The sequence below is a fragment of the Panthera pardus genome, unplaced genomic scaffold, assembly GCF_024362965.1.
Source record: "Panthera pardus isolate Hobbes unplaced genomic scaffold, ASM2436296v1 HiC_scaffold_2, whole genome shotgun sequence".
Taxonomy (NCBI): domain Eukaryota; kingdom Metazoa; phylum Chordata; class Mammalia; order Carnivora; family Felidae; genus Panthera; species Panthera pardus.
In genome coordinates, this window is record NW_026526765.1 from 117,586,039 (window position 1) to 117,611,485 (window position 25,447).

General features: G+C 41.5%; 1 protein-coding gene across 9 annotated transcripts in view; it reads left to right on the forward strand.

Moving 5' to 3' along the window:
- The first annotated feature begins 1,927 nt into the window (after positions 1-1,927).
- The window catches only part of PRELID2 (PRELI domain containing 2), a 184,412-nt gene continuing 160,892 nt past the window's right edge, over positions 1,928-25,447 (forward strand). For 2 of the 9 annotated variants that reach the window (XR_008423862.1, XM_053907380.1), the window contains exons 1-4: positions 1,928-2,100; positions 15,656-15,713; positions 18,029-18,102; positions 20,726-20,886. Coding sequence is in view for 8 of the 9 variants with exons in the window: in XM_053907380.1 (XP_053763355.1) it covers positions 2,026-2,100; positions 15,656-15,713; positions 18,029-18,102; positions 20,726-20,886 (368 nt within the window). In the remaining variant the exon portion in view is untranslated. Of the gene's footprint in view, positions 2,101-6,966; positions 7,037-8,384; positions 8,477-8,709; positions 8,780-15,655; positions 15,714-18,028; positions 18,103-20,725; positions 20,887-25,447 lie in introns of all 9 variants that reach the window. The other 7 variants (XM_053907383.1, XM_053907382.1, XM_053907384.1 and 4 more) reach the window with 7 other exon arrangements.

A 25,447-nucleotide genomic window follows, 5' to 3' on the forward strand; every position in this document is an offset into this window, starting at 1 on the left:
TCTTGCAGTTATGTCTACTACATGTGGATTGTGGAAATGCCACCACTAGTGCCTTCCTGCACTTGTCTTCCTAACCCCACGTTTTGTGACACCACGTTGGTGGGAGTATTTACACAGCAGAAACTGCAATTGTTAGCAGTCATGGCCTTGTCTGGGTTGTTTTTTAATGTTTATTTATTTTTTGAAAGAGAGAGAAAAAGAGAGAGAGAGAGGGAGAGAGAGAGAAAGAGTGATCGGGGGAGAGACAGAGAGAGTGAGTGAGTCACAGAATCCAAAACAGGCTCCAGGCTCTGAGGTGTCAGCACAGAGTCCAATGCAGGGCAAGACAACAAGATCACGACCTGAGATGACTGACGACCTGAGACGACTGTAGACTGAGCCACCCAGGGGTCTCTGGTGTTTTTTTTTTTTTTTAAAGGAGAGCTGTTGGTTAACCATTTGCTAGCCCACTGCTGGATTCAGTGGTCAAGTGGAGAAACTGGCCCCAAACTAAGTGCTGGCAGTTCACACACAAGAATAGGAGAGAGAGGCGCCTGGATGGGCCCAGTCAGTTAAGAGTTGGACTCTTGATCTCAGCTCAGGTCTTTTTTTTTTTTTTTTTTTGTCGGCTCAGGTCTTGATCTCAGGGTCATGAGTTCAAGCCCTGTGTTTTTGCTGGGAGTGGAGCCTACTTAAAACAAAACGAAACAAAACAAAAAGTAGGAGAGAAGGCAGGGCATTTGGACAGGTGGGTAGATAGATGTGGTAGAGGCAGGTTTCCGATTTACTAAGTGAAAAAGGAAGCAAGGTAGTCGCCTGAGAATAAGGTTGGGAAGTGTTGGGGGTTTGAGGTGAGAAGACTGTGGGACAGTTAGTGGATTAGAGAAATGGAGGGTTTTTTTTTTTTTTTTTTTTTTTGTCCACCATTAAAAGGCCCCTGGAGGTTAGTGGTTATGAACTTAAAAGGAGGCCTGTTATATTGGGTGTAGATTTGCCTCCAGTCTCTTGCAGGGGTGGGAGTGAAGCTGTGAGTAATGGAGAGCTGGATTTACCCAGGTGTAAGATTTGTAACACCAGTATGACTGTGTGTGTCGGTGGCCAGCGAGATTATAAATTTGTAAATGTCAGAGTCACCACCTCAGAGACCTTCCTCATTCATGCTAGCTAACATCGGGCCCCAGTCCCATAACCTTAATCCCTTATCCTGTCTGTTTTCCTATTTTGTTCATTGGATGTTACATAGCCGGGCTCACTCATCCCACCTGACAGCAGGGCCCATGCCCGCCACAGTGCTTGGCGTGCGGAGTAGCTTTCCAGGAATATGTTGACTAACTTATTGAGTAAGTGTATTCACTTGCTCGTTCTTGCAAAATCTGTACAGGTCAGTGAAAAGCGGTCATATTCTTTTCGTGCGTCTTTGTAGCAACAAAGGCTTCATGGTGTTTCAACTTTAAGGAGCATAGGAATTTCCTTACAGCGCCGGACGTGCCAAGCCACCATTATTTCCCGAACACTCCCTGGGGATACGGGCAATTTTTACCGAATTTGAGACCCAATTTACAGCTTTTGAGGCGGCTGCCGGGATCGTGTGAGTCACGCAGTCGCTGACCTTTGTCACACCAGACTCAGCAACACGGAGGGGGGTTAGATTACAAGCCAATCTCAGAGGGCGGGTGGTTGTTTCCGTATTTATGATCCTTTTCTTAGGGCTGCTGAGTGCGAGGCTCAGGGGCGGGACGGCACCGGAGCTCAGGGCCAGGCCGCGCGGCGCGGAGAGGTGGGGTCACGGGCCCTGCAGGCAGGGCGGGCCGCTTCAGGTGCGCGCGGGCCCCAAGCCGCCGCAGCTGCTCCCCCCTCCCCGCCGCCCACACACCGCGGGGCGGAAGGGGGCGGGGCGCGATCGCCTGTCCGTTTCTCCGGGGGGGGGACAATAAAGTTTCGAAAGTTTGAAAAGGCAGGAAAAAAAAAAAAAAAACCCTCGCCCCTTCGGCGGGGCGGGTGTGGACGCCTGCGGCCCGGGGCGAGCCCGGCGCCCGGCGCGCGGGGATGGGGGTCACGGTGGACGTGCGCCAGGTGTACAAGTACCCCTTCGAGCAGGTGGTCGCCAGCTTCCTCCGAAAGGTACCCGCCCACTCCGGCCCGGACGCGCGGCACCCGGGAGCCCTGGCCCAGCCGTCCGCGCTCGGGGCGCCCGGCCCTGTCCGGGCCCCCGCCCCGACCCCCCGCGGGAGTCCCCCCCACCCCTCCCCTTCTCGCGCTCCAGCTGCGGGGTTCGCCTCGGGATATGCAGGGCGGGGGTGGGAGTGGATTTCCTCGAGGGCTCCCCTTCGTGGTGCGCGGCGCCACGTTCACACCCTGTCCCGGAGTGGCAGGGAACGCAAGTTCTGGAGCCTGCTTGAGGCCGCACAGGACTTGTGGATCTTTCTAGTACCTCATGGACCCCTTAAAAGCTAGTGGGGACCGTGGAAGCCATCACCCTAGGTTTCCCAGCATTGTGGCTCTATCATCACAGTGGAGGTGGCTGTGGGAGACTTGGGGCAGATTGCTTACCCTCTCTGTGCCTTGGTTTTGTGATCTGTGAAATGGGGACATAATAGTACTAAGTGAAAGGGTTAGTTGCGAGGACTCAAGTGAGATAATTCATGGAAAGTCACTGATGGAAGGCCTCTAAAGTGTTGTAGTTGTTTGTGCCGCTCTAACTCCACCCCAGTCTCGGTGTTCAGTGGCCCTCTTTTCTCAGGGCTCCTCCGAGGACTGTGCTCATCGTAGTAGAAGGGGAAATTTCGTTGAGAAATTGAAAGCACCCAGGCCAGGGAGCTGGGACTCCTGGACTCTTGTCTGTCTCTGCCTTTAGTTCCTTCACTTGGTCAAGCGTCTCTTCTCTTCAGACGCACTTTCTGCTTCTAAGAGTGTTGTATCAGAAGATATTTTAGGTTCCCCTTCAGCTTTCATGTTCTTAGACAAGGTTTGCCAGACTTGTAACTTGCCTTGGGTAGCAGCCACCAAGCAGTGCACTCCTTATACAACCCACAAGCCATCAAAGGGAGATAAGGGGAGAGGAAGTTAAATTTTTTTAAATTAATGTTTGTTTATTTTTGAGAGAGCGCGCGTGCGCGAGCAGTACGGGGGGGGGGGGAGGGGGGGCTGTGTGCAGATAAAGAATCTGAAGCAGGCTCCAGGCTCTGAGCTTTCAGCACAGAGCTCAACCCTGGGCTTGGATTCATGAATGACAAGATCATGACCTGAGCTGAAGTCAGTCGCTCAATGGAGTGGGCCACCCAGGCTCCCGAGGAAGTTAATTTTTTAAGTGATAAGACCTGACCTTCACATGAGGAGGTGATACAGTTTGGGACCCAAGCCGAGGATTGTAGGACTCTGGGTAACATGGTGTTGCCATAGAAGTCTTTTTTGGGGGAGAATGTCAGCTTGTTGATAGATCTTCAGTATCTAGAATAGTGCCTAACAGCTAGTAGGTGCTCACTAAAAATCGGATAACTGATGAATGACTAAATGAATGAAAGCTTGAATTGTGGATCTAGTGTAGACTTTGCCTTAAGCCACACTTCTGGGCCCAAAAGAGAAACAGCCAACTCTCCCTTAAAAAAAAATTTTTTTTTTTACGTTTATTTACTTTTGAGAGAGAGGGAGACACAGAATCTCAAACAGGCTCCAGGCTCCGAGGTGTCAGCACAGAGCCTGAAGTGGGGCTCAAACCCACAAACTGTGAGATCATGACCTGAGCCACAGTCAGACACTCAACCGACTGAGCCACCCAGGCACCCCAACAACTCTCCATTTTTTCTTAGGAAGTTGGGAGTGTGGATTCTTTAATGCCACTGCTCCCTTGGAATGCCTTCTGGATTCCACTCCTCAGGAGCTGATCTTTGCCTTGTCAGACCTGGAAGGGCACTTGATCCAGATCAAAATCATTGACTATCTTCTCCAGCATTGGATAGTTACTGCTGCACATCTCTTTTTCTCTCATTAGACTCATGCCTGCAGAAGCACATAGCACAATGACATGCTCTCTTTTAGAGAGTATTGTTCATGTGGTCATGCTTCTGGGCTAAAAGCTTTTCTTCTGTATACTGGGCTCGGTTGTAGGACACAACAGATAGACCCTCTTTTCATGGGGCTGATGGTGTCTAGTAAGTGAGGCTGACGTTAATAAATGGCCAACAGATGAATGCATACTTAAAATTGATGATATGTATTTACAGAGAAAGTTTATGTTACTGGGACCAAATATAGCGGGGAAGGCCTGCTAAGGTCCCGCACGGTGGCCATGAGGAAAGGCTTTGTCAAACAAATGGCCTGTGTGAAATGATGGCTGATGTGTGAGTAGGACTTTCTCAGGCAAGAAGAGAGGGGGACGAAGGGACGAAGGGCTTTCATACATTATCGTATTTACCTCTTCCAGCAGCTGCAAGCAGTTAGGACTGACTTCCATTTCATTACGTAGAAAACCTGAGATTCAGAGGATTTGAGACTCTTTTCCAAGTTCCCATGGCCAGCAGCTGGGAGAGCCAAGATTTCAGCACATCTGAATCCTAAGTCTACACCCCTAGTCCCCCAGGCTGTGCTGCCTTCCACATAATAGGCATTCCGATGACTAGTGAGGGGATAAAATGTTCCAGAATCGTCTTTGCTGTGCTCTTTATCCAATTTCAGTTTTCTTTTGTCTATTCTCAGGACTTATTTTATCTTGGTGGACCCGTTGTGCCTGATGTAGGGGTATAGCTTTGATGTGTGGTACAGTGAGAGAATATAGTGTCTCAGGTTTCTGTTGCTGTGTAACAAATCACCCCTGTGATGCAGTGGATTAAAGCAGTGGTAGACCTTTCATTCTCATAATTCTGTTGACTGGGCTCAGCTGGGTGGTTTTTGTGTGCCAGTGTCTTATAGCTGAAGTCACTTAGCTGCGTTCAGTTACAGTGTGGAAGATTTCTTGTAAAAAACTTGGCAAAGTGCCTGGCACATAGTAAATAAGGACTGAGGAGGATATTTTGGAAGGTAGGGTTTCAGGGAAAGGAGAACATTTTCAGAAAAGACCTAGCAGTGGAACGATGTAAGCACTGCAGATGATACTACACTTCCATTCTTTCTTTTTTTTAAATTTATTTTTAAAAAATATTTATTTATTTTTGAGAGAGAGAGAGAGAGAGAGAGAGAGAGTGCGAGCAGGGGAGGGGCAGAGAGAGAGGGAGACACAGAATCTAAGGCAGGCTCCAGGCTCTGAGTTGTCAACACAGAGCTCAGTGCAGGGCTTGAACTCATGGACTGTGAGATCATGACCTGAGCCGAAGTCAGACGCTCAACCGGCTCAGCCACTCCTGAGCCGCATACACTTCCATTCTATATTCACAAAGCACTCCTTCAGAGAGTGCCTTAGAGATCCCTGGAAGGGGCTATGTGAGTCACTAAATTATGAGATGTCAATAAATCCGTTTGCTGTGAGAATTTTCGCCTTACATTACTTGAAGCCATGAACTGGAAGTCAGTAGATGGATGGCCATCATTGTGCCTTCCCCTTTAAAAGCAGTTTTTGGGTGGCCTAGGGACACAGTTTTCACCAGTCTGTATCAGGCTCTAGTGCAAATTAAGAAGAGGTATCATCTAAAGGCAGAGAAACATAAATATATGACTTCACTCATAGGTGGAATTTAAGAAACACAACAATGAACACAGAGGAAGGGAAGGAAAAATAAGAGAAAAAGAGAGGGAGGCACACCGCAAGATACTCTTAATTACAGAGAACAAACTGAGTGTTGCTGGAGGGGTGTGGGGTGGGGGGATGGTCTAAATGGGTGATGGGCATTAAGGAGGGCACTTGTTGGGATGAGCACTGGGTGTCATATGTAAGTGATGAATCACTAAATTAGACTCCTGAAACCGTTATTACACTCTATGTTAACTAACTTGGATTTAGATAAAATCGAAAAAAAAGAAAGAAAGAGGCACCATCTTAGTGGTCGACCCCACGAGCTCCCAGTAAATGGGGCTAGTGGAAAGTAAATGGGGGCATTTATGCAAATTAGCAAGAATGGCTGTTACCCAATCAGGCTCTTGGGGTAACCATAGAAATTGAGTAGGGCTGAGTGGGAGTTCCTGGCAAAGCTTTATTGGGTTGGCTCTAGCAGAAGGGAGACAGCCCAGGGTCTGTAGGCTGGGTTCCCAAGGAGAGGTCTGGGAGGGTTTTAAGGAGGCCTAGGCTGAAAAGGGTGATGTCCAAATGTGTAGGGGTGGGTTTTTCTTTTGTTCTGTTTTTTTTTTTTTTTTTTTTTTGGGGGGGGCGGGGCTTGTGCAGTTAAAGGTCAGTGCTTCTTGCTTCTTCTTGAGTTGCGTGTCTAATTAGCGTGTTAAGTTCCTATCCCTGGGTGATTTTTAGTATTATAATAAGGGGAAAACTCAGTGGAAATTCATCACTGGGTCTATCTTGGCTCAGGTGGTTGGGTTTTCACAGGGGAGTGTCCATCACTTTTGGTGCTGGAAAGTTAGCACAGTGTCTGAACTGGATCAGACTCGCTGAAAACTGGGTCATGGGCTTGTTTGGAGCTTGGGGCTTCTGGCATTTGGCCTTAGTTTCTGATGGCAAGCAGCACCTGCAGACATTGCTAGAAGACTGGGTTATTGTGGCTTCTTAGCCATTTCCTGGGTGTGGGGGCCCAAGTCTGGTGCCTGTTCTGTCTCAGCACTCCTTCCTCTAGGTGGCTGTAGCCCTGTGCCCACCGGCCTGCTAGATTGGAAGACCTTGTGCAGTGAGCAACATGCACAACTCTATACAGCAAACCTGCTGTCTTAATTTCATATCTGTGAAACAGCAATGCCATGTACCTTACCACCTATCTCCTAGGAGTGTTGTGAGGATCAAATGTGTAACAGTCTGACAAGCGTTAGCTTTTTACAAGTGTAAGATAGTAAGAATGATCTTTTTGGCTAAACATACTTTTATATTTCTTTTAGTCTGTATGTATTTTTTTTTCAAAGGAAGGCACTTGGCAGAAGGGACAATCATATGAGGATCTCTGGGAGGCATTTAATCTGATTTTTCACAATGGTATGTTTGAAGCTGCTTCAGCACTGAGAATGTTCTATTTTAAATAGAGTCTACTGATCTACGTCTTTTGGTATGTTAGGACTTGCCTTCCAAGTTATAATATACTACTATTTTTAAAACCTGAGGAATGTTTGCTCTTCTTACACCTGCCTGTTGGATACCACAGGCAAAATATTAGCTACATGCTTTCAAAGCTAAGTGGTACCTTGAAAACAAACACCGCAGAGTACTCTTTGTTCATAGAATATAGTGTTTCCCAATGAACTCTTATGTAGTTATGCTATGAAACCCAAAATGGTTTATTTATCAGATGCTAAACTGTAGTTTCAATGAGGTATATTGTCAGTGTGCCTGATAGTGTATTTAGGTTTCTTTCTTTGTATGATCTCTTACCTTTCTAGGTCTTATCACTTATACCTGTTTCCTTTTCTTTATTTAAAACCAGCTACAAAGAGAACACAAAGTTGCATGGATGAGTGTAGCAGTCTAGAAGCTCACTCATCTCTAACAAGCTCACGCCAGTCTGTTTACTGAGCTTGGGTTCACCAGCTAGATTCAAACACTTGTTCAGTTTTGTGTATTTGAAACTTAAAGTTATTAAAAAGGACCCAGAGGGCCTTTGTGTTGACTGGATTTTCTTGTTTATTCTCAAATAAGGCCAGAGACATTAAGAGTTTTTTGTACTATAGAGTTGTTCAGGTTAATTTTCTTTCTGTGCTGTAGGCCAAAGAATCATTGTGAATAGAGTGTGAGGTTCATGGGCTTACACTCTACCATTTATTCCTCATGCATCACAAGTACCTAAAGAGATCCTGGAACATAGTAGGTGCTCACCAAATCCTTGCTGAGTGGATAAGGAAATGCACTATTCAGGAATTTGGCCCTATGTGATTTCACACTGAAGTTGTTGTGGGTCTCAGTAACATGTCCTTACTTAGGGTATTGTAATAAAATGGACAGATCAAAATAATTTCTTTGCTTCAACACAGCGGCCTCGGGTTTTGTTTATTCTCGCCAGGAGCCTGATGTGCTGAACAAATGGTTTGAGTGTTTACCCTTACACTCATAAAGGCGATTTATGAATGGCTATTTCCATTTAGAGTAGAAAGTTGATTGGGCAATTAATAATGTTTCCATTTCTGATCCTATCTTTTCTCCCTTGCAAATCTGACACTTAGTTGTGTAGAACATCTCTTCCTGCAGAGCTCCTGAAATACTTGGGGTAAACCCATATTTCCAAAATCCATGTTTTGATGAATGATAAGCCTCGTTTAACATAATGGTTGTTTATCTTTTTACTTACGCTGTAATAGTCTTTCTTTTATCTTCCTATCCTCAATTCTCCTAGAAGAAGATTAGGTACGACACGAAGCAGAATGGTGCAAACAGGAAGAGTACGGGCTCTGACATCAGCCGGGGGGACCGAGTGCTTCTAGCTGTGTGAGTTTGGGCAAGTCAGCTCTTTTTCTATGCCTCGGTTTCCTCATCTCCAGAGTAAGATAATAGTCACTGTGTTCTGGAATTGTTGGGGGAAATTAAGAGGATAACACACATAGTTGCATGCATTGGCACACAGTAGGTGCCTTTGAAGTACAGTACTTGTTAAAAATCTTGAGAGTAATACTAACAATAATAATTTCTTACATTTATTCCATGAACCTGAAAATAAAAAGCTGAGAGGAGTAGTCTGCAGAAACCTTTACCAACTTGGAGTAATAAAGAGAAGAAAGAACAGGAATAAAGGTGCACATTTGAATTCTGACTTGTTTTTTAAATGTTATTTAAATCATAAACTGTACTTGGAAACTTACCTATTGGTGGTTGTGGCTTAATAAGTTTATAAAAGGTAGGATGATTCTTAACTGTTAAAGTACTGGTAGTAAAACTTTTCCTAGGTCTACTAATGGGCACTTATAGTAAGTTTGTGCATCTTTTTGCCTCTAGGAGATGAGATAAATAAAACATGGCCCCAGCCCTCAAGGGGACAGAGGAAATACATTAATTTTTGTGATAAATGCTTTCTCAGGGTCATGTTACAGATACAGAGTGTGAGGAAAGGATCCTATCTTTTTAAATAATATTTTATTTTTAAGTAATCTCGACACCCACCATGGGGTCGAACTCACAACCCTGAGATCACACACTCCACTGACTGAGCCAACCAGGCACCCCATTTTTAATTATTAATCTATGAGAGCTTTTAGAGTGCTTAGAAAGACTTTGTTGCCTTTTCAAAAATGTCAGTACTCTCTAGTACTTTCCGGACTCAATGCCTTCCCTAATGCTAGTAGGGAGGGATTGTCAGGAGTTCTTGTCACATGGACTCTGAATTGGGAAAGCATGAGCTTTGAAGTTTTATTCTAGGAAAAGAAATATCTTTTAATGATTTTTATTTTATTTATTTATTAAAACATTTTTTTTTTATGTTTATTTTTGAGAGAGACAGAGTGTGAGTCGGAGAGGGGCAGAGAGAGAGAGGAGACACAGAATGCGAAGCAGGCTCCAGGCTCTGAGCTGTCAGCACAGAGCCCGATGTGGGGCTCGAGCCAAAGTCGGATGCTCAGCCGACTGAGCCAGGTGCCCCTGTTCTAATGATTCTTTTTTTTTTTTTTTAATTTTTTTTTAACGTTTTTTTATTTTTGAGACAGAGACAGAGCATGAATAGGGAAGGGTCAGTGAGAGAAGGAGACACAGAATCTGCAACAGGCTCCAGGCTCTGAGCTGTCAGCACAGAGCCTGACGCGGGGCTCGAACTCACGGACCGTGAGCTCATGCCCTGAGCCAAAGTCGGACGCTCAACCGACTGAGCCACCCAGGTGCCCCTCTAATGACTGTTAAATCATCACCGACATATATTTAGTTTGCAGATGGATACTAGGAGTATGCTTTAATACCACACCACAGTAAATTGCAAGATAAGCACTGAAGTCCTGAAACTGAGTTTTAAAAAATGTAGCCTTTCATTCTTCATCAGCAAGAAACTGCTACTGTTTATTGAGAACCTGCATGATGCCAGGTGTTACACTTTACATAAAATTGTTCCCTTTAATTTCTGTGACAACTCTCTGAGATGGATTTTTCCCCCTATTTTCACAGATGGAGAAACTAAGGCAGGCTGAGATTAAAGCATTTTGCCCAAGACTCTCACAGATGGGTTTCAGACTGAAGTCTCTGGGGTTTTAAAACTCAATTGTTTCCAACAGTCTGTATTTTCATTTTAACTTTGTTTTTTATTTCTTAAGTTTTCATTTAGAAATACAGTTGACCCTAAACAACATGATGTTTAGGGACACTGGCCCCCACACAGTTGAAAATCTGCATCTATGTGACTTTAGACACCCCCCCCCCCCAAATTTAACTACTAGTAGCCTGCTGTTGACTGTAAACCTTACAGATGAAATGGTCAATTAACACATATCTTGTATGTTATATATATATTATATACTGTATTTTGATGGTTGGAGAGCTAGAGAAAAAAATGTTGAGAAAGGCATAAGAAGAGAAAATGCATTTACAGTACTGTCCTGATTGGAAAAAAAACCCCCATGGAAGTGGCCCCACACTGTACAAACCCCTGTTGTTCAAGGCTCAACTGTAATTTGACTTAAAAAATGTTGCAAAACAAAGAATTCCAGGGTAGCCTTTACCCAGCTTCCCCAAACCACTGTATAGTTTTTAAAGCCAGGGAATTAGCATCGATAAAATGTTAACTGATCTACAGACTTTATTCAGATTTGGCAGTAGTCAACTAATAGCATTTTTTCCAGTCTAGGAGTCAGTCCAGGATCCCATATTGCATTTAGTTGTCCTGTCTTAGTCTCCCCCAGTGTGGCACAGATCCTCTATTTTTTTAAATTTCCAGACCGACCCTGGCACTTTTGAAAGAGTACTGGTCGGTTATTTTGTAGACTTTTTATCTTTAAATGCATCTGGTTTATGTATGCATTTGATGTTGAGATACGAGGCTTTTCCTTTGTGTCACAATTATAAGCTATTTCTCTCAAAGAAACTTCACTGTGTCATTGCCAATTATTAGGACATTTTTGAATGAAGAAAGGTGATGTGACGTCGTTGGCCCAGGCAGAACGGCCTTGCGTGTCCTCTGGTGGTCCATCGCCCCGGCTCCAGAGACGGCAGCATCATGGGCTGTGTGTCTGCTTGTCCTTTGTTCTTTCTGCTTCATCATCCCATTGTCCTGAAAGGCCCATGCACAAGCATTCAGAAATTTATTGACTTAAAAATGTTTTGTCCTCGAACATTGAAATTTTGACTAATCGATGATTCATTTGATCTTTGTATAAAATCAACTTTGCTTTCCTCTAAGATAGACTATTGCATGTAGGTCATAAAGGAAACTTGGCACAGTCCCTGGTGATGTTTTTGTTTAACTAAAATGCCACATCTCTTTTCTGCAGCTCCCCTGCTTTGCATGTGGATGTTTGGAAGCAGCCTGAGGAGCAAAGATTCTCATAATGCTTATGAAACAGAAATGTTAACATACAGACTTATTTTAGGTCCTCTTGGCCTTTGTAGGACTAATACAGCTCTGTCGCTGAGTTGCTTCCTTGTGCTCTCTTGGATGCCATTTAGAAGTTGGTACACAATGGCTCCTTTGGAGGTCATTGACTCTTTTGGGAGGGGGTATTATAAAAGGCAGGCATTAACTTCTGAGCCTTTGGAAAGTTGGTATTTTAAAAAGTCCTTACTCTTAACAGTAGGCTTTATGGAAGCTTGTATAATTTTCCCTTGTAAGTAAGAAAGGTAAATAACCATATCGTCATGAAACTCTTCCCACAAATATAGTGACTGTTAATTCCTGTAATTGGATGGACTCCATTTTTTGGCCTCTCACTTTTCATAGCTCTGTGTTTGTCTTAATGTGTATTTTCTTTTTTTACCCAATATTTTGCAGTTTTTGGCCTCTAACCTTTTATTTATTTACTTATTTAGGCCTCTTACCCATTGCTGTGTAAAAAGTAATTGAAAGCAAGGTATATGACAATGTAGAAGAGTCTCCATTTTACCCTTGTTAGACTGTGGTATTTGCAATAGATTTGTATCTCAGGAAAAGGAAGAGGAGTTAGTTTACACATTTGGTAAAGAAAGTAAACTCATGAGTAAGTTCAAAATGAAATGAAGTATACCTTGGAAGATCCCTTAAGTCAGCCAGAATATATGGCATATGTGGTGACTGTACATAGCCCCCCATGTGGTAATTATTTTTGTACCACTGCAGCTTATGATCCACTGAACCAGGTTCAGAGATGGCACGCATTTTGGGCAGATACCTGGGTGTTCACACCACTTTGCTTCCATGAGAGTCCCTAGCGTGGAGTGGGGATTGGAAAATCCGTGTGACCCTGTTTATGCCATTGCCATTGTGCTTTTCATGCAGGGACTCCTTATCTTAATAGTTGTTGATTGGTTTACTCGCTTCGGGAAGTACTAACTGAGATAATACATATGGCAGCCTCTAATACAGGCGTGGGCATAGTAGAACAGTGCATACTCAGTAAGTCTTCGATGGTCTTAATCCTGACCTAGCTTGATCCGTTCCATTGTCACACCGCGTTGGAAAAAATGTCCAGAGAAACCTGTCCACTGCTTCCTGCCTTCCCGAATTGGCATTCCTGTTGATGACCGTCTTTGAGAGCGTTCCCTCTCTCAACCCCTTGTGAACCGGAGTTCAGAAAAATGTTCGTGAATTAAATCATGAATATTCAAGTTACCACAAGGTGGCGTCAGATCATTTCAAGTAATGCCAGATAGGGGGAGCCTCAACATAATAAATCTTTCATTTTAAAAAAGTTAAAATATATGCCTTTCACGTCAGGGTATTTAGTTATTGTAAACAAACCTCTCATTTCTTTTCCCATTCAGGATCTCTTGTGTTTGGCTAATAAAACCTTCATTTTACTTGTTATTTACAAGCATTGTCTGTTGAGTGACCCTTAAGTATTTTATAATGACACCTTTCCACAATTTCTCATCTCCCTATTATCCCTTAGTTTGATTTAGTTTCTCCTGATATGTTTATTTTTTTCTTGTTTGTTTCCACAACTAACATGTAAACTCTGAAGAGGCTGCAATTTTATTTCATTACTATATCCTCAGTGCCTAGAACAGTGCCTGGCATGGTAGGTACTCAAAACCTCTTAAATGAAGAATTTTCACTATTGTTTCAGTCAATGCTCTTTGGCTTAATAAGAAAATCTTAGAATTATGTTAAAGTGTGAAGTTTCTGAGTTCATATTCTTTGGGAATTTTACTGATAATTTAGTGAAGTAATTAGAACTTGAAAGCTTTTATCAGTCTCCTCCTCTGGTGGTTACATTTCAGATCTCCTCCATAATTTAGTAATCTTCCTACAACTTACAGTGTATTTGTAATATTCATTCAGGGTGTATTCATGAATGCAAAACGAACAAACTAGGACTAGTCAAGGAAATACTTTCAGACTTTCATTTTATCTTGGCACAAAAGTTTCTGTTCACACACACAAACACACAATTCAAAGGATCTGTGTGAGGCTCAGACACCTTCCTTGCTTGAGGGGTGCTCTGTAAGTGAGGCCCCTTGCAAGGAACAGAATAGCTAAACTTGACCCTACCTAGTGGACACTATCTGAAAGTTAAACTTCAAGAAAGCAGTGGCCATAATTTTGAGCCTTTTTTTTCTGGAGCAAAAATGAATGAATGAATGAATGAATGAATGAATACTTAAAAATCAGTTTTTTTGATTACTCATCAAGATTGCAGTTGCCAGGATGGGCATGATGAAGTGTCAAGGCTACTGAGGGCTGACCAGAGAGAACTGATCATCTGTTCTCTTCATAGATAATTCTCCAAACAAAATAAGGTTTATTTTCTAAATTGGCCCCCTAGGGAGAGAGGTTCATCTTCCTAATCATTCATTCATTCAGCAAAAATTTATTGAGTGCCTACTATATGTCATACACTGTGCTAGTGGTAGAGTTACAGGAGTGACTGAAATAGATCATATTCCTGTTCTCATAGAGTCTCTGTTCTCATCCAGTGTCTTTTGGGGCCACAGATATCTTTAATAATGTAGGTAATGGACCCTTTTCTCTGAAATCAATCAGTCAGCCAACTCCCTCCCTTCCCCCCCCCCCGCCCCACACGTGTGCATGCAGGTACCTGTGTGAGATATGGGAGACCCACACCCTGGGTAACATATACCATTTCCTGGGGTTCCAGAGACTTGAAGCTCATCAAGTGGAAGGCCCCTCTTTTCCTGCTCTTCAGCCTTTTCACTGCTCTCCTTCCCTTTCCGCACTTATTGATGTCTTGGATAAGACTTCCTGTCATTTTTTTTGCAGGTTTGATCACATGATGAAGCAGTGTAAGTCTTTGGGCAAAGAGCCCAAGGAGTGCTCTGCAGGCTTGGACCAGGGGCCCCCTTGTCTTATGGGGAAGTCCTTTCACCCCTGAAGTCTTTCTCTTTGCACCTGAGCAATAGAAAGGGTTGGATTTGAGTAATTCTGAGGTCATTCAAGGGTAGGTTAGGTAGGCAGGTTTAGAAGGCAATAGAAAATATCTATGGGTAGATTATAATCTCAGTGCTAACTAGCTGGGTGATTTTGAGCATATTACTTAGTTTATCCGGGCCTTATTTTTCACATGTAAAAGGGAAAAAGCAGCATTTACCTCATGGTATTGTTTTGAGAATTAAAATGAAATAATGTATGTAAACTGCCTGTGACAAAAATGATAGCTTTTTCCAGCCTTCTTTTATCCAAATTGTCTTTCTGGGGAATTAATAGATAAATGATCATTGAGCACCTGGAGTAGACTACTTCTGATTATTTTCCTCTGATGCTAAACCAGCTGCCAGGCAGTGGTACCCAATCATAATGGAAGGTTCACTGTGTATTAGGCCTGGTTTAATTTCACGCCTCTCCCACTAACTAGCTGGGTGACCCTAAACTCTAACCTTTATCCAGTTTCCATTTCTGGCAGATGAAGTAATGATAACATATGACCCAGCCACAGCAGAGAAGCTGTTTTGGGATTTAAACAAGGTTATGTAGGGGCACCTGGGTGGCTCAGTCAGTTGAGCATCCAACTCTTGATTTTGGCTCAGGTCACAATCTCATGGTTTGTGAGATCGAGCCCCACGGCAGGCTCCATGCTGACAGCATGGAGCCTGCTGGGGATTCTCTCTTTCTCTCTCTCTCTCTCTCTGCACCCATCCCCCCACCAACCCCCCTCTCGAAATAAATAAACTTAAAAAAATAAACAAGAACATGTAAGTGAGTAAAGCATGTAGCACAGTGCCTGCTACAAAGGACACTCTTCATTTAGGCCAGGCTGGTTCCATACTAATAGTAATACTTATTAATTAGATTAACCTAACCCTTCCTTCTCTGCCCAGGGCTGTGTTGGATCTAAAGGTTTCCCCTGGATTTATACAAGTTCAATTCATGATAGCTTCTTACTTATCTAGGCCGAAGTAGTACAATGAAGGGCCTTGATTGAAAACTGGCCGTAGAGTTGCTTGGAAAATATTTACCGTTCCTGCAAATAACTGTGGTTACTGTGAGGTAATTCATTTTGGTGAAGGATGAATGGTAATTCTTCTTTATGTGTTTTCATTTAGTATCCCAACCCCATGGATAAAAATGTCATCTCTGTAATAACTGTGGAGGAAAAAAGAGGTAAGTTCTCTGAATATACCTCACTTCAGTGATGATCATTAAGTAATAGTGATGTTTGTCAAGGTGTGTGTGTGTGTAGCCTGTTTTTCTTTTTTTAAGTTTATTTTTTATTTTGAGAGAGAGACAGAGTGAATGGGAGAAGGGCAAAGAGAGGGAGAGAGAGGGAATCCTAAGCAGTCTCCACACTGTCAGCGCAGATCCGGATGTGGGGCTTGAACTCACAAACTGTGAGATCATGACCTGAGCTGAGATCGAGAGTCAGACGCTTAACTGAGTGAGCCACCCCGGTGCCCCAGCCTATTACCTTTTAAACAGATATGAGAACAGGTGTATTTCTGTATTTGAGGTGACAGAGAAGAGTACCCAGCATTTAAAGCAGCAGTAGAAGCCTTGTTTAATATGCTTTTGTCACTCAATTAATGACTGATGACAATAGTAACAGCCAACATTTCTGAGCATTTAATATGTGCCAGGCACTCTTATTAACTCCTTTAATCTGCAGAATAATGTTTGGGATATGTATTATTATTACTGCCTTTTAATGTATGAAGAAATCAAGGTACTGAGAGGTTAAATAAATTGCCCAAGGTCACATGACTATATCCCTATAATATATTCATGTATCATTGTATATACGACAAAACATTTGTGATTAGTAGCATGTATGTAAGATGTGATTGTAAAGTGATTATATTATAGAATATGATTCCATATTGACCAGCGCAGGGGTGGGCAAGCTATGCTTGTCCTGCTTGAATTTGTGAATAAAGTTTTATTGACATACAGCCGTGCCCACTTGTTTACATATCTTCTATGGCTTCTTCTTGGCGACAAGAGCAGAGTTAAGTTGTTGCAACAAGACTGTTCATACCATAAAGCATAAAATATTTACCATTTGGCCTTTTACAGGAAAGGTTTATTCACCCCTAGACTAGAGCGTAGGAGTCTCCACTGCTCTCTGTCATTTGTATTTCCCTGGAATAATTTTTCACTTTCATTGCCTGGACTTGAGAACTGGGCCACATAGGAAGTTCTGGTGAGGCACATAATCAGTGTGTAAACATTTGGAGACACCCAGGCCCACTTCTGACACGCTCTTGAGCCTTCTGAGAAAATGTGTGAGATGCCACTGTTTGTTACGTGACTCTGAAGTCTTCTCTGTGCTTGGTAAACACAAAAACTGTCTTTTGCTTGTGAAGGTATTTTCTTTGTGTCCATACTCTATTAATAGATTTTAAAAAACATTTTTTTCATGTGTCTGCACTCAGTGTGAGAGAAACTTGTGATGGGGCATCAGAGAAATCTGGTTTCAAGCCTTGATTTTGGTACTCCCTGCATGACCTAACTTCTTCGAGGCTCTGTTTCTTCGCTTATTAAATGGGAAAATAATATTAATCCTGCTTTAGGTTGTTATGAAGATCAAATGAAAGAACAATATGTGTATTCCAAAGTGGTATAGGAACATTAATTATGATTTCTACCATTGACGGGAGCATCGTTGCCTGCAGGAGTGGCTAATCCATTTTAAGTGGGTGTGCTGCAAACATTGGATAAGCTGGCTGAAGGAAGGCCAGTGGGCAGGAGACAAACCCACTCCTCACCCTGTCAGTGGCTTCTGGGCAGTCTGGATGTTTGCACTGTCCGGGCTATTATAGCCAGAGATTTGAGAAACCCTGCAGGAGCTTGGCTGAGTCACAGTAATTTACAGGCCAAAAGATAATACTTCAGAGTTTATTTTTTTCTATGACTTGGACTCCCCTTTTCTTAATTCACATTTGTTGTGTGCTTTTTACATTTTTGGAAACTCTGTTCCAAAACAGAGTAGTGCCAGTCACAGGGAATCTGTTTCTTTATAAGTGAAGACTATGGCTAATATAATTAATTGTAGGTTTACATTGTGTACCTAGAAATCTGTGCTTGAAAACATGTTTGGTGCAGAATGTGGCAGAATCAGATTCTCCATATTCTTGTGAAAACATCTATATTGGACTTGAGCAGAAGTCTCATTGGCCCTTGTCATTGGAGTGTTGACATTGATAATCCAGAGCAGTGAACAGTTTGTGATTCCTTCTCTCTGACTTTAGAGCATGCAGAGTGAGTAGCTGCCTCACCCTTATTCCTTGATTACAGATAAGTGTATTTGGAATGATTTGGCCCAGAAAAGTGGTCAGGGATACTGAGTTTTGAGTTAAACATTTTTCTCTAGGAATTCTACATAGAGAAAACTGACAGCAAAATGAAAAGTTTTGTTGACATTAGGATAGGAGTACATATCCTTAAAACATTTTTTGAGTGTAAAAATTTTCTGTTTCTAGATGTGTCAACAGGGATCATCTATAGAAAGAGGATTGCAGTCTGTCAGAATGTGGTTCCAGAAATTTTAAGGAAGGTAAATTCATTTTAAAATTTAATCAGATTTGGTGTGACACTGGGTGATTTTCACACAGTCCTGGAAAGAGATGGCATTTTCTGATGTCCAGGCGTGTTAGAACTTTCCCAGTTGGACCTCACAGCTCCTCAGAGGAAGAAAGCACTCTCATACCTAACCTCAGTTTTGGCAGATGCCACGGGAGATAGTTTTTTTTTCCCCCTCCTGTTTCTGCTTCTCTTTTGTGGAGGGCTCTTAGTGGACATAGAGATGGTCTACAATTATTTTATTTTATTTTATTTTTTATTTTTTTTCAATATATGAAATTTATTGTCAAATTGGTTTCCATACAACACCCAGTGCTCATCCCAACAGGTGCCCTCCTCACTACCCATCACCCACCCTCCCCTCCCTCACACCCCCATCAACCCTCAGTTTGTTCTCAGTTTTTAAGAGTCTCTTATGCTTTGGCTGTCTCCCACTCTAACCTCTTTTTTTTTTTTTTTTCCTTCCCCTCCCCCATGGGTTTCTGTTAAGTTTCTCAGGATCCACATAAGAGTGAAACCATATGGTATCTGTCTTTCTCTGTATGGCTTATTTCACTTAGCATCACACTCTCCAGTTCCATCCACGTTGCTACAAAGGGCCATATTTCATTCTTTCTCATTGCCATGTAGTACTCCATTGTGTATATAAACCACAATTTCTTTATCCATTCATCAGTTGGTGGACATTTAGGCTCTTTCCATAATTTGGCTATTGTTGAGAGTGCTGCTATAAACATTGGGGTACAAGTGCCCCTATGCATCAGTACTCCTGTATCCCTTGGGTAAATTCCTAGCATTGCTACTGCTGGGTCATAGGGTAGGTCTATTTTTAATTTTTTGAGGAACCTCCACACTGTTTTCCAGAGGGTCTACAATTATTTTAAAGATGTCTTGGACATTTTGCAGGAAGTGACCATGTTTTCTCATCTGTCTGTGGTTAGATAAGACTCTTAGATAAGAATGATCAGAAGTAAACAGATGGTAAATATTTAGTCTCATCTTCAGCAAGGAAGATAAAAGCTTCAGATTCTATGTCACTGTCAGAGAATACAGTTATTTCAGGGACTATAATCTTCTCAGTGCTCTCTGTAAGTCTTTTTGTGTGTATTTCTGTAAAGTAATGGTGGTGATGTTGAAATCTTCATGATAGCAAGTTGTTTTCTCTCTTTGAAATCCTTAAGCACTCTGGTGATTGTTGGCAAAGGTAAGCGGGAATTTTTAATAACATTGCTTGAATCATGGAGGGATTATTGACAAGAGTCCTTTTTAACGTTTATTTATTTTTGAGACAGAGAGAGACAGCATGTGAACAGGGGAGGGGCAGAGAGAGAGGGAGACAGAGAATCCGAAACAGGCTCCAGGCTCTGAGCTGTCAGCACAGAGCCCGATGCGGGGCTCGAACTCACAAACCGCGAGATCATGACCTGAGCCGAAGTCAGACACTTAACCGACCGAGCCACCCAGGAGCCCCGACAAGAGTCCTTTTTGAGTCATTAGGAAATAAGAGGAGAACATCTTTTTTTTTTTTTTTTTTAATGTTTATTTATTTTTGACACAGAGAGAGACAGAGCATGAACAGGGGAGGGGCAGAGAGAGAGGGAAACACAGAATCTGAAACAGGCTCCAGGCTCTGAGCTGTCAGCACAGAGCCCGATGCTGGGCTCGAACTCACGGACCGCGAGATCATGACCTGAGCCGAAGTCGGACGCTTAACCGACCAAGCCACCCAGGCGCCCCAAGAGGAGAACATCTTGATGTGCACTTCTTAAAATGTCTCAGATCATTATTTCTACCCAGAAGTGATTCCTTTGGTGATGTAGAAGCCAGTTAGCTTGCAGATGATATTGCTGTGCTTGTTTGCTGTATTAGAAAGAGTGATGGCTTCTATCACTTCCTTATCCTGGATTAAGATTCTGTCATATTCTTTGGAGGAAAGAAGGCTGATACGACAGTAAAAAAGAACTTTATTTTCCAGATGCTAAAATGTGTTGCAGTGAATACAACAAATTATGACTGGCTTTTTCTACAGGGTTTATACCCTGCCTTTGCCCTATATACACCCTTTGAATCTATTATTTAAAAAGACATTCAACTTTGTCTTGTATCTCAATTCTTAAATAATTTAAGGACACCTCTGACTTGTACAGTGCTGTAGTTTCCCATGTCTCCTCCACCTCAGAAAACATACATTTCAAGGTATTGGACAGAGTTTAAAATGAAGAAAATATTTTATCTGATATTGTCTTGCATGTGAGCCCATAAGTGGGCCCAATTAGTGTCCATCAATTTAAGAAGGCCATAACCAGCCCTGGAGGAGACACGAAGGAGGCTGATAATTTGCTTAGTGTTTAGCAGTTAGGGAAATCAGGCCAGAGACTATACAGCTCGCATAAATCCTGGGTCATTTGCATGTCCTCACCAGCATTTAGTAAGGTCATGGTATGTTTGATTATCAAGAAGTCACAGCCATTGGTGAGCCATCATTTGTATATCAGGATCACTTGTCCTCTTAATTATCCAAGACTAAAAGCAACTCTGGACTCCGTCCTTCTGTAGCCTTCCTCATTTGAGAAAGCCACCCACTCTCTGTTGGACAGGTGAGCATTTTAAAGGTACCTAGTATCCAGTTGGAAGAGGAATCGTGGCTCAATCCTCAGGAAAGAAACATGGCTATACGGAGTCACTGTCTTACATGGACACAGTATGCATCCATGAAGGAAGAGTCTGTCTTCCGGGAAAGTGTGGAAAATCCAAACTGGTAAGACCCCCTGTGTGTGTGTGTGTGTGTGTGTGTGTGTATTGGGTGCAGGGATGCACATATGAGCTCATACATTAAAAAGTTTTGATTGCATACTTACAACCTCTGTTTACAACTACATAAGTTACACATTATTAATCTGTAACCACACAAGTAGTTAATAAGTAGATTTCTCTATGGGGGAAAATAGCAGCATTCAACTCCTTGCCTTTTTTTTCCCTCTATAATTTATTTTTTATAATTTACTTCCAATTAGTTAGCACATGGTGCAACAATGATTTCAGGAGAATATTCCTTAAGCCCTTTACCCATTAGCCATCCCCCCTCCCACAACCCCTCCAGTAACCCTCTGTTTGTTCTCTATATTTAAAAGTCTCTTATGTTTTGTCCCCGTCCATGTTTTTATTTTTGCTTCCCTTCCCTTATGTTCATCTGTTTTGTATCTTCAAGTCCTCATAGGAGTAAAGCCATATGATATTTGTCTTTCTCTGACTAATTTTGCTTAGCATAATACCCTTTAGTTCCATCCACATAGTTGCAAATGGCAAGATTTCATTCTTTTTGATTGCTGAGTAATACTCCATTGTGTGTGTGTGTGTGTGTGTGTGTGTGTGTGTGTGTGTGTGTGTATATATATATATATCTCACATCTTTAACCATTCATCCATCGATGGACATTTGGGCTCTTTCCATACTTTGGCTGTTGTTGATAGTGTTGTTATAAACATGGGGGTGCATGTGTCCCTTCAAAACAGTACACTGTATCCCTTGGATAAATGCCTAGTAGTGCATTTGCTGGGTCATGGGGTAGTTTTATTTTTAACTTTTTGAGGAACCTCCATGCTGTTTTCTAGAGTGGTTGCACCAGCTTGTATTCCCACCAGCAGTGCAAAAGAGATTCTCTTTCTCCGCATCCTTGCCAACATCTGTTGTTGCCTGAGTTGTTAATGTTAGCCATTCTGACAGGTGTCAGGTGGTACCTCATTGTGGTTTTGATTTGTATTTCCCAGATGATGAGTGATGTTGAGCACTTTTTCACATGTCATTTGGCCATCTGGATGTCTTCTTTGGAGAAGTGTCTATTCATGTCTTTTGCCCATTTCTTCACTAGATGATTTGTTTTTTGGGTGTTGAGTTTGATAAATTCTTTATAGATTTTGGATACTAACCCTTTATCTGATATGTCATTTGCAAATATCTTCTCCCATTCTGTCGATTGCCTTTTAGTTTTGCTGATTGTTTCCTTCGCTGTGCAGAAGCTTTTTATTTTGATGAGGTCCCAATACTTCATTTTTGTCAACTCCTTTCTGATCACCCTGTTCAGTCTTGGGGCCTGTTTGCTCTCTCCAGAGGCAGCGAGTGTTATCAGTGTACTAAGTATTCTTCCAGACTTTTAAGAGATACCATTAGGTACTACATGTATATTCACAGAGCCTGTATAGCCTGGTTTTGTATGTCTTTTTTTGCATAGTTGCTTTCATTCCGTGTCAGCCATTGTACACTAATCTTTTTTGCTTAACAGAACTTTATCCATTTAATATATATAAAACCTAGCTTATTCCATTGTACTGTTGCATGGTATTCAATCCTGTGATTGTTCTACATCTGTTTAAATATTTTTTTTGATAGAGGTTCAGATGGTTTCCAGTTTGTCTTTATTATAGATAGTATAGTATTTGTGAAGTATGTGATCCCTTATTTGTCCTATATGTGAAAGTTGTTAGGTTTATTGAGTGTGTTATTTACATACAATAATTTTATTGTTCTAAACGTACATTTCAAAGAGTTTTGACACAGTTGTGGAACCAGGGCCACCATCAAGCTATAGAACCTTTAAGGAGGATTTTAAAAAGCTATATGCCAAGACTATTCCATGAGGAAAGAATATTCTCCTCAAAAATTGGTGCTGTCACAACTGGATAGCCACAAACGAAAGCATTAAGTTGGATTTCTGTCTCACAAAAAATACAAAGTTAATTGAAAATGGATCAAAGACCTAAATGAGAGTTAAGGCTATAAAACTTTTAGGAGAAAACATAGGCAAAAATGTTTATGATCTTGGATTAGGTAGTGATCTCTTAGATGTGACCCCCACAGTCCAAGCAACAAAAGACAAAATAGGTGAAATTGACATCAAAATTAAAAACTTTTGTGCTTCAAAGGACTGTCAAGAAGGTCAAAAGACACTCCAGAGAATGGGAGAAGATACTTGTAAACCATATATCCGGTAATATATATATCCATAATACATGAGAGTGTATACTTATTGTGATGAGCACTGAGTAACATATAGAATTGTTGAATCATATTGTACACCTGAAACTAGTCTAACACTGTATGTTAATTATACTTGAATCTTAAAAAAGTCTAACTAAAACATGGGCAAAAACTTTGAGTAGATACTCCTCCAGAAATGTAGGTTGATGGTCAACAGGTGCATCAAAAGATGCTCAACATCGTTATTCATCCAGAAGTGCAAATCAAAATCACAATGAGATACCACTTCAAGTGTGGCTTGATGGCTAGGATGGCTGTAATAAAGAAGATACATGGTAACAAGTGTTGGAAAGGGTGGGGAGAAAGCCGAACCCCACACAGCACTGATAGGGATGTGAGTGGTACAGCTGTTATGGAAACCAGTTTTTCAGTGCCTCAGAAAAGAAACAGAGTTACCACTTGACCCAGCAATTCTGTACAATATTGAAAACATACGTGTTTTGTGAAAACACAAAAACTTATACAGGAGTGTTTATAGCACCGTTATTCATAATAGGCAGAATGTGGAAACCAAATGTCCATCACTTGATGAATATATAACCAATTGTGGTATACTTATACATGGAATATTATTCAGCCATAAAAATGAAAGAAATTCTGACCCATGCTATAACTTGGGTGAAGCTTGAAAACATTATGCTAAGTGGAAGAAGCCAGTTACAAAAGGCTACATATCGTAGGAGTCATTTTATTTGAAATTTTCAGAATTGGTAAATCCACAAGGATGGAAAATAGATTAATGGTTGCTATGGGCAACGAGGAAGAGTGGGCAGTGACTACTAATGGGTATGGAGTTTCTTTTTGAGGTGATGAGAATATTCCAGAACTAGTGTTGATGGTTGATGGGTTGCATGACTTTTAATAAACCAAAAACAATGAGTTGTACACTTTAAAAGGGTGAAGTTTATGGTGAGAGGTCATTTCCCTATAGCCAAAAGTTAACATACCTTTAAAATTTTTTTGTCAATAATGGGTGAGAAATAATTTCTTTGAGATAGGTTTAAAAACAAAAGCAAAATATAACACGCATCAGGTGTTAATAGTGATTATTGCTGTGAGCTCTGATTTCAGAGGATAATTTACTGTTTTTTGTTATTCTGTATGATTTGAAGTTTTTGTTCACTTGTCATTTTAATGGAAATAGTAAGACTCTCAAGTTCAAATAACTAGAACTCCCAAATCTCACATCCATTCTGCAGCCCCATCACTTGTGCAAATCATTACCATTCCTCATAATTTTGGTCCTTGAGTGATAATTCTGAAATCCTCCAGCCCCACACTGAATGAGTGTGAATGCCACATCTTATTAGCATCTGGGGTGGGTTTGCCTGGAACTACCCCGTAGTTTGTTTTCCTCAGCCTTCCCCAAGGCAAGAGCTTCACATAAACATAGATGTTTGGGATTAAGTATAAAAGCTGTGGCCAGAGAATAGAGGAGTTTTTTTGTTTTTTGTTTTTTTGTTCATGGGAGTAGTAAAAGGACAGAATTGTCTGATTTTATGTAGAAAATAAAAGTCTTTCATCCGTCTTGTTTTAGCCTCTATTTTCTCAAATATCCAGGCTATTGGCTACTCTGATCTGAACCTTTATCAATGATTCATAAACTTATAATTGGCTCCAAGAATCCAAGGAAAACATTCTTCAGGACTTCTTTCCTTTGTGTCTTTTTTAAAAATTATTTTTAAATGCTCTGATCCTAGAAAATGGGATACGTACATCTTGTTAAAAATACTAAACAGTTTTGGGGAAAAAAGTTTTATTACCTAACAATAGTGTCTGCTTACATAATTTTTTTGGTTCATTCCTAATTGGCATTTATTTTATTTATTTAATTAATTAATTAATTAATTTATTTATTTTTAAGTTATTTATTTTGAAAGAGATGGAGAGAGAGAGAGAATTTCAAGCAGTCTCTGTGCTTTTGGTGCAGAGCTTGCTGTGGAGCTTGATCCCACAAACCATGAGATCACGACCTGAGCTGAAATCAAGACTCTGATGCTTAACTGACTCAGCCACCTAGCCAGCCCCCTCATTGGCATTTAGATTGTTTCTCAGTATTTTTGTTGTTACAAATAATGCTGTGATGAAGTCCCTATAATTACCTGTTTCTGTACTTATTCAATAACCTTTTAAGGTAGATAGAACAAAATTGGATTTCTGGGCCAAATGTTATATTTTGATACATATTATCAGATTGCTACATAAAAAAGGTTGACCAATTACACTTTTTTCTTCTTTCTTTGTTATATTCTTGTCCTGTCCCAAACACTCTCTTTTACATTTT